At 51.7% G+C, this 10000-nt stretch overlaps 1 protein-coding gene across 1 annotated transcript in view; it reads left to right on the forward strand.

The window, feature by feature from the left end:
* The window catches only part of ano2b (anoctamin 2b), a gene marked incomplete at both ends in the record, with an annotated part of 161641 nt that overhangs the window by 59132 nt on the left and 92509 nt on the right, over positions 1-10000 (forward strand). Inside the window, one exon of the mRNA XM_080754235.1 lies at positions 1-54. This exon is cut by the window's left edge and continues 30 nt beyond it. Coding sequence (XP_080610361.1) covers positions 1-54 — 54 coding nt within the window. The remainder of the gene's footprint in view (positions 55-10000) is intronic.

Below are 10000 nucleotides of genomic sequence, written 5' to 3' on the forward strand. Positions count from 1 at the left end.
CTCCTTCAGAAGACACAGAAGAGGGCAAAGAGCAAAAAGAAGAGGAAGAATGAGGTGAGGATCAGGAGTGACACTATAAGGTTTAAACGTACACAGTTGATCTAGGAGGTGTATTAATTCCTGGAGGCTTCAGTGAGGCCAACACACATGAATTTAACAATCCATCATCTCATCTGCGTCAGTGCAGGGATCAGGTCATTGGTGTAAAGTAGGGGTCTTCAACGTTTTCAGGCCAGGGACCCCTCAGTTGAGAGAGAGATGAAGCAGGGACCCCCACAACCTGTTCATAGATTCCATATAGTTTCATTGTTTGACAGCACAATCATCGGTGTATTTTGGATTCATGTTAATTTGTGTTTTTAGATACGTATTTAACCACTTGAACCATCAATACTTAACTTGACATTTCACTCTGTACTTAGTCTGCTCTTTTTCCGCTCAACACCAAATGTCTTTGCCGAAAATTGCCGATCTACAAGCTCACAACGCCTCGCGCTGCAAGGCGTTGTGTGCTTGTAGATCTTTGGATCATTTTGGGGATGTTGATGTTGTCATCTTCGATTTGGTCAAAAGAAATTGGTTGAACAGAACTCATATTTTGGGACCATCGCTCCATTGTTTACAATGGTTTGTAATGCAGGGTGCCACCCCATGTGGTCATGTGATCCAAGATGGCCGCGGTGTGAATAAGGTCTATAGAAAACAGGCCCTTTTGACCAAACGGGCGATATGGGAAAAGAACTGGAGATACAGTATATCCATGTTTCTGCAGCCAGGGTGAACACAACTCAATGGGCGGCGGAAGTCCGCAGATGTTGCATTCCGCGAGAAATCATGGGTTTTTTCGCTCACTCCCGGGCTGCGGCAACGTGGCTGCTGTCGGTCACCATGGTAACCAGTTAACACGTCCCTGGACGTGACAACGAGGCCGCGACACACGCTATTACGCGTGTGGACGTGTGAGGGACAGTCTGCCCTCTAGACCAGGGGTTTTCAAAGTGGGTGACGGGGCACCTGGGGTGCCGTGACGGCAGTCCAGGGGTGCCGCGAGATAATTTGATAATGGAATTTATTTGGACACTTGAAAAAATATTTAGTATCATTTTAAACTTGAAGTACAAAGTTATTTTCAGTCAGTTCTAAACAAAATGGCTATTATCTCAACGTTTTCCTCGCAACATAATCGTTAAAATATTGTCACTGTCGGGCAGAAACCTCGTATCTCCAAGTTTCAAATGTGTACGTCTTTTGGTAAAGCAAAGCCCTGCTTCATCATACAAGACTGTCGCACGAAACTAGTGAAAACAGCCGATCAACAAGCACACAACGCCTCGCGATGCGAGGCGTTGTGTGCTTGTAGATCTGCTGTTTACTGTCAATATTCCAGGATGACCTCCCACTTGGGTAATGACGCCCCCTGGCGATCATTCAGAGAAACTACTTCAGCTCCCGTACTAACGTAGGTAGGAAGGGCCTGTCACTCAAACCGGAGTGACCCGCCTCCAGGCTATATAAGCCCCCGGAGGCGGAAGTAACATCCTCTTTTTCACTCTCTGCGATATCACATTCAGATAAGTTGAAACTCAGCCTTTGTATTATTATTCTTCGCGCATTAGCCTAAAGCGGTGGCATTAGGAGTCGCCCACTGGCGAGTGTTGAATTAACCCGTACTTAAGAATACTTATTCTTGTTCCGTCCTAAATCGACGGTTATTTCCTTTTATAACAAAGGATTATTACTGCTTGTTCAGGCCTCCGCCGAAGCAAGCGTGGCATAGCATTAGCCGTTAGCTTGTTAGCTCGTCTGCTATTGTTAACGTTAGCTACACTGCTCACCGCTTGTTCAGGCCCTGCCCGAATCAAGCGTGGCCTAGCCTTAGCCGTTAGCTTGTTAGCTCGTCTGCTTCTGGTTAACTCTATCTACAGTGCTTCGCCATGGATCCTCTGGCCTTCCTGCCGAGGCAATGTCCAGGCTGTCCAGGACTCATCGACGGACAGGATCTTCACCATCTCTGTGTCGGCTGCATGGGCGTTGCACACGCCTTCTCTGCACTGAGTCCTCAGGGGAGAGCAGGACCTTTCTGTGACTGCTGCGTGGCCTACGACCACGATGTACTGATACACCGGTTCTTCCTAGCCAGGGCAGGCCTCGGGGCCTGCGCTCCACCAGGTGGGTCCACTGCTCTCAACCCCACAGCCCAGTCTTTCCTTCCCCAGGCGGCCCGCACCGTTGGTCAAGGTGCGGCGCTGCCTTCCGGAGATCCGCTTGACAACCAGCGCGCCATTCCAAGTCAAGATGGCGCCGTGCTACATGAGACACCGCCTGCCGCGCAACCGACCGCAGCTAGCTCCACTGTCACTGGAGCTGGCGGGTCTGGTGAAGTCGCCGCTAAGAAGGCGACCAAGAAGGCTAACACCCAGACGAAATCTCCGGTAGCCTTTTCCCCTTCGGGCGCGGTGCCCAAAAAGAAACGCTTGGATGTGACCGTCGGGGACGTCCCCCTCGACGTGAGCATCACCAAAACAGTCCAGACCTTCAGGCGAGAGTCGGACCTGAGCTCCGGTCAGAGCGAGGGTTCTGGTTCTGAATACTCTGGATACACGGCCGAGGAGGAGGAGGACTCCGTCGAGGACGAGGGTTCTCGACTCACGGTCACTGTGAAAGGTAATGCCCCTACGGCTCCAGCACGTCAACTGGACGCCGCAGGGAGCTCCCAGGCCTCCTCAGGCACCACTGCCCCTCCACCCGCCAGTCAAGCGAGTGAAGCGGGAGCAGAGGACGTCGATTCTGCAGCAGAAATGCTGGATCATCTCACAGTCTACATGAGAGCTCTGGCCAGAGTTGGAGAGGAGTTGCCACCTCCTCTCCCCTCTGAAGAGGCAGAGGATGATGATGAAATGCCCGGGCAGGAGCCTTCGGTTCCCGCCCCGTATGTCCTCTCCAGGCTGCCGCTGGTGAAAGGTTTCACCAAGGCCCTCCATTCCTCATGGAAGACACATAAAGACCCCAGGAAGCTGCCTTTTTCTGTGCTGGATTTGGTGGGCGGTGCGGAGGCAGGCATGTCCACCTGCCCTAACCTGGACCACCTGTTGGCACAATCTTTTCTGAGTTCCGTCAGACCCCAGTACAAAGATGTAGGCACGGCTAAAAAACGGGCCGTTTGTTGGCCCCGTCGGCACCAACCCGCCGGGGTTCACTGTCCTGGAGGACAAGCTGCAGTCGGACAGGGCTCGTAACGCCTACCGGTCCGCTGCTCTGGCCGCTAAGGACCTAAATCTGATCCAGCTCTTGCTCGCTTCCACCAAGGACCTGGTCAAAGGTCTGCCCACGGGGGAGCACACAGCTGAACTGAACACTCTATTTGACATCATGCTGAAGGTCAATTGGCATGCGGTTAAGTGGATGGGCAGGTCCATGGACTACAACCTCCAGTCTGAGAGAGCCCGCTGGCTCGACTATGTCGACCTCGAGCCTAAGAGGGACGTGGGCGAGAAGCCTCTAGGTCCTCGCGGGGAGATGTACAAGTCTCTCATAAACATGGAGAACAGTCCCACCACCCTCATGGGTGGGGGCTTGGAGCTGCTGCAGGGTAGAGTTACCTTCTTCAAGGCGGCTAAGGACATCGTCGAGTCCACCACAGTGCCACAGGATGAACCGCAGCAAGCTAGGAGGACGTCCCGCTCCTCCCGCGCCAAGGAAAGGGGCCGCTCTGCTTCTTTTAAGAAGCACTCGTCTTCCTCCAGGGGAGCCTCTGCAGCCAGGGCGCCTGACAGGCCCCGCACCAAGGCTGTGGTTCCCGAGCGCGCTCAGCCGCGCCGCCCGTCCAAGGATGGCAGGCAGCAGTCTTCATACCGCGGTGGCCGCGGTAGGGGACAGCGCAAATGACACTCTGAAGAGGGGAATTGTGCTGGGGCGGGGGTCCGAGGTGTCTCTCGGTCCCCCTCCCCCCAAACGAGGGCGTTTTTCGGTACCCCGTGTCGGGGAAATGAAAATGTTAATTTTGATGCCTCCTGTGTCGGCAATAAACATGTTGAAAGAACAAAGTCTGTCTCTGTCCAACTCTCTCGCACTAGCACAGACGACCCCATCGTGCATGCCTCCTGTAGTAATGATGAAGTCCTGTCAGGACTCGATAATCAATCACAGGTTTTATCAGAAACCAGTAATGTTAATGTCAAACAATTATGTGGTTCCTCAAGCGCGCGAGTGGGATATCCCTCGCGTCGACAATATGAATCCTTTATGCATGCCTCCTGTAAGAATGATGGAGTCCCGTCAGGACTCTTTAATCAGTCAGAGGTTTTATCAACAACCAGTAATGTTAACGTCAAACAATTATATGGTTCCTCATGCGCGCGAGTGGATTTTCCCTCGCGTGAGCGATGCTATGAATTTAACCTTGAGTCAGAATTTCTGTCGGCCTACTATGAGCCCGGGTCAAGGGACAAGCATAAAGGCCTTAGAGCAGGTATTAAACGTAAAAGTTCCTCTCCTGTCAGGGGAGAATGCTTTAGTTGTGGGCGAGTCTGTTTATCAGTCGAATCGCTTTGCTCTTCCTGTCGCTCTATCGAGCCAAAACCGAACGCTTCCGGTTTCACCGGATACGGATTCGCTAGCTCCCCGCTTCCGGTCCGGCCGCAAAAGAGCTCCGCTAGTCAAGCGGTACAATCGGAAGGTGTTCCCACCTTGCGGCCTATTGAACCCCTGCGCTCCGCATCCGGGTGTTCCGGATACGGATACGCAGGTTCCCCACTTCCGGTCCCGCCGCAAAATAGCTCCGCTAGTCAAGCGGTACAACCAGAAGGTGTTTCCGCCATGCGGCCTATTGAACCCTTGCGCTCCGCATCCGGTCGTTCCGGATACGGATACGCAGGTTCCCCACTTCCGGTCCGGCCGCCAAAAAGCTCCGCCGTCACGGAAGCACAGTGGTGGGGTTTCTCTCGCTCAAAACACGCTAGCACGCTGTGCGCGCCAGTGGAAGTTATGCAACCCGAGCCATTGGGTATTTCGAACGATAACCAGGGGTTACAGGTTACAGTTCGCAGACATACCCCCGCTTTCGAGCAGGGTTATTCATACCAGAGCACGTGGTTTAAAAGCAAGTCTTTTGAGAGAAGAGATCAGCTCATTGCTAAGCAAGGGTGCTATAGTGGAGCTGGACAGGACCCAATCCCGCATGGGATTTTGGAGCCGTTATTTCCTGGTGCCCAAAAAGGGGGGGGGGCTACGTCCCATCCTGGACCTAAAGGCACTAAACGTGTACCTGAAGAAGTACGTTTTCAGGATGCTAACAGTACCCACCATGTTACGGTCGGTCAGGCAAGGGGATTTCCACTGTTCAGTGGATCTGAAGGATGCTTATCAGCACGTCCAGATTTATCCCCCACACAGGAAATTCCTTCGGTTCGCCTTCGAGGGTCGCCTGTACGAGTATACAGTACTCCCTTTCGGTCTGTCACTGAGCCCGAGGGTTTTCGTGAAAGTGACCGAAGCAGCCATCGCCCCGCTGAGACGGCAGGGCGTCAGGTTGGCGACGTACATCGACGATTGGATGATTTCAGCGAGCTCCGCCCACGAAGTGGCGCGTCACACACAAGTGGTTTTGGCTCACCTGAAGGCCTTAGGTTTCATAGTCAACCACGGCAAGAGCATGCTGACTCCAGCAAGTCGTCTTACATTCATTGGGGTCCTTCTGGACTCATCCGACATGTCGGCCCGTCTCTCAGAGGAGAGGGTGGACAGGTTTCGGGAATGTTTCGACTCCTTTCAAGTGGGCCAGGAGGTCACTTACAGGAGTTGCATGGTACTGACGGGAATGATGGCTTCCGCAGTACATCTGTTGCGTTTGGGCAGGTTTCATATGAGACCTTTTCAAAGATGGATGTTATCCCTCGGGATCCCGCCCTCCTTGAAGTACAAGAAGGTTACGGTTTCCCCTTCCTGCGCGATCGCCCTGTCTCCGTGGCTGGTGGAGGGGTTCCTCACCAGCGGAGTCTCGATTGGCGAGGTGGTTTCCCACAAGTCGATCACGACAGACGCCAGTCTCAGTGGATGGGGAGCCACTTTCGAGGGGCGCACAGCGCAGGGGCTTTGGCCTCTGGAGATGAGGGGTCGTCACATCAACTATTTGGAGTTGATGGCTATACTCCTGGCGCTCAAGCATTTCGAGCCTTGGATTTTGCATTGTCACGTCCTGGTCAGGACAGACAATACGACGGCCATGTTTTATGTCAACAAACAGGGGGGCCTGTCGTCGTTGCCACTGGACCGTCTGGCTCGAGAATTGACGGTTTGGTGCTTGTCGCGCCTCAAGTCGATCAGGGCCTCACACGTCCCAGGTCTCCTCAACAGCGGAGCAGATCTCCTGTCCAGGGGAGGTCCTCGCTACGAGGATTGGTCTCTCCACCCCAGGGTGGTGAGCCAGATTTTTCGCAAGTTTGGTCAGCCAGTGGCGGACCTGTTTGCGTCAGCGGAGAATACGAAGTGTCCGTTGTTCTTCGCGGTGAAGGGCAGTCCTCCCTTGGGGTTGGACGCCTTAGCGCACACGTGGCCGAGAGGTCTACTGTACGCGTTTCCCCCCTTCGACTTAATCCGACCCACTCTGGAGAGAGTCAGGAGGTTCGGTCTGGAGATGCTCCTGGTGGCTCCCTACAAGGGCACGTGGAGATCGGCGATCGCCCCTCTCCTTTGCGAACCGGGTTGGCAGCTGCCTCAGTGCAGGGACCTGTTGAGTCAGGCCAGGGGGGAGATCTTCCACCAAGGCCTGCAGGTCCTAGACCTGTGGGTTTGGCACGTGAAAGGTTAAACCTGCTGGCAGCCGGTTTTTCTTCTGAAGTGGTTGATACCATTCAGAGTGCTAAGGCGCCCTCTACGAGGGCGTCTTATGATGGAAGGTGGAATGCCTTTGAGGACTGGTGCGAGTCGCGTGTTCCACCTGTGGTGGCTCATGTGGCGTCAGCCCAGGAAATTCTGGAATTTATGCAGAACCGCTTGAGAAGTGGTCTAGCATTTTCTACCCTTAGGGGGTATTTGGCGGCTATTAATGCCTGTCACCTGGGGGTGGCGGGCAAGGCACCTTCTAAAGTCCCGGAGGTCATCAAGTTCATGCAAGGAGTTGAACGTTTGAGGCCGGTGACTAGGTCTTTGTTCCCAGTTTGGGATCTGCAGGTGGTTCTAGGGGGCCTATGTCGGGCTCCCTTTGAGCCGCTTGTAGGGATGCCTTTGAAACTTTTGAGTTTCAAGACGGCTCTTTTGCTGGCTTTGGCCACGGCTAAAAGAGTTGGTGACCTGCAAGCTCTCTCGGTGTCTGCGGAGTGCATGCAGTTTATGAACAATGATCTCAAGGTGTTGCTCAAGCCTCATCTTAAGTTTGTTCCTAAGAACATGGTGGTTCCTAAGGAGCCTGTTGTTCTTCTGGCTTTTCATCCTCCTCCGTTTGTCTCGGCGGAGGATGAGCGGCTGAATTGCCTTTGTCCTGTCAGGGCATTGAAGGCCTACTGTGACAGGACTGCTGGTTCTAGAGCTTCTTCTCAGCTCTTTGTAGAAATGGGCAATGTTCTTGTCAGAAAGCCGGTGTCTAGACCCACTCTTTCGAGGTGGATTGTGGATGCTATTAGGCTGGCTTACTCTAGTGCGGGTGTGGAAGTGCCGGCGGCACTTAAAGCCCATAGCACTAGAGGTGTGGCTACTTCGTGGGCACTGGCAAAGGGAGTCTCCGTTCAGGAGATTTGTGTTTCGGCGAATTGGTCTTCGCCTTCTACCTTTGCAGCCTACTATCACCTGGATATCGAATCCTCTTCGCTAGCGCATTCGGTTCTGGGTGCAGTTGCCTCCTCTACGTCATAGAGGAGTCGGATCTTCCCCTCCCACAGGTGGGCATGTAGCCACCTGGGGTATTTTGGGGGGGACCCTGTGTTTTCCTTATATAGTGTGTCTTACTTATAAGGCGGACTTGTCCTTTTCATTTAGTTGAATGAGGCGGACTTCGGTCTGTCAGGGTCTCTCCTTAATTTCTCATGCCTTCACACCCAGGTCCGGTGGGCCTGGGACCTTCTGGGTGATGGGTCACGCCCGTTTGGGCTGTGCTCACCCGTATGAGGGGTGTGTGGGGGTATGAGAGTAGGTTGTGGCTTAGAGGGGAGTTTAAGAATCCCAAGTGGGAGGTCATCCTGGAATATTGACAGTAAACGGTAGGTTCCGTACGGAACCATTGTTTACTTAGATATGGAAGGATGACCTCCCACGTAATGCCCCTCTGTTTCACTGAATGTGGCAGAGAGTGGTATTAAGAGGATGTTACTTCCGCCTCCGGGGGCTTATATAGCCTGGAGGCGGGTCACTCCGGTTTGAGTGACAGGCCCTTCCTACCTACGTTAGTACGGGAGCTGAAGTAGTTTCTCTGAATGATCGCCAGGGGGCGTCATTACCCAAGTGGGAGGTCATCCTTCCATATCTAAGTAAACAATGGTTCCGTACGGAACCTACCGTTTCCACTAGTTTAGTACATTTTATAGATGATAAATACAAAACGAACGGTTTTGGACATAGGTTTCCACCCGACAACGACGATATGCTATAAACATAAAGTGCTGGGAGTGAAAATTATAATGTTGGGGTGCCTCGGATTAAGAAAAATATTTATGGGGTGCCCTGAGACAAAAAAGTTTGGGAACCCCTGCTCTAGACATGTTCTAACTCTACGGTCCACCCCCACCGGACTTGGTTTCATTTTTTAGTATAAGAAGGGAGGTCGTTATTCTGGGACTTTGAAGGAGAAGGGGTGGGGGGGTTGAAGGGACACAGAATTGAGCGAGCGGATGGGTTCCACCTTCCGGCTGTGTCCCGTCATTCTGTGGATTTCCCCATTGGACGTGAATAATATCGTTGACCCCGGTTTGTGGGACAAAGAGAAGTCCTGGTGGCGTGTGGCTCTTGACGGTTCGCCACATGAAACATTAACCCATTAAGAACTGGTGTTATCTTGTACTTTAGCTATTGAAAAATAGCAGATCTACAACTGCTATTCATGAAAAGTCGTGAACATCTTTGCAAATCTTTGAATATATGTATTTTCAAAGCGAACATTTGTAGTTACAAATTGTAACTACAAATTTGCTTCTGGGCGTCCCTGGAACTAAATATTTTGAGATGGGGGTCCGTGACCAAATACATATCTTTTTATGGCTCCCTGAAAAGTCGTGAAAATCTTTGCAAATCTTTCAATATATGTATTTTTAAAGTGAACATTTGTAACTAGAAATTTGCTTCTGGGTGTCCCTGGAACTAAATATTTTGAGATGGGGGTCCGTGACCAAATACATATCATTTTGGGGCTCCTTGACTTGGAAAAAGTTTGAGCACCACTGCCGTAGAAACCTTGACATTCAAGGATTTAGAAGACATTTATAGAACCGGGTCAAAATATTCAAAGACGTTTTCAGGATTTTTCAAAAAATAGCAGATCTACAAGGTCGCAACGCGGCACTCGGTGCCGCGCTGTGAGCTTGTAGATCTGCTATTTTTTTTAAAGCATAAAATAATGATTAAAGTAATAATGCGTTCCCGCTCTTAATGCCTTAAACACATAATCTAATGATCTAGATAGAGGCGGAAATTAGGTCAATCACACACAAAGCGTCACTTTGGCCTATATTTGCCACCGCAACAGATGGGCATGTGCGGTAGCCAGAGTCTGAGAGCAACCCATTATGTACATATGACAGGATTACTGCATGGTAGTGCAGTAACGTTATCACAATGATACGCAAATCAAAACACTTGCACTTTTGTGTGGCCTTTGGCCATCTGGAGAATGGGGGTTGATTGGAGCTATAGAGTGATCTATCAGATCATCATAAAGACCTGGGGGATTAAACGTGAGAAGTGCCCCTTTCAGCTGTGACCCATGTGACTCCAAGGCTGGACGTGTCCGTCTATCCGCGACTGAATCCATGACCTCACGTCTAGCATAGTTTAGTAGTTAGCCATGTTTAAGTGTTTG

The sequence above is a fragment of the Nannobrachium achirus genome, assembly GCF_963921795.1.
Source record: "Nannobrachium achirus genome assembly, chromosome: 23".
NCBI classification, from domain to species: domain Eukaryota; kingdom Metazoa; phylum Chordata; class Actinopteri; order Myctophiformes; family Myctophidae; genus Nannobrachium; species Nannobrachium achirus.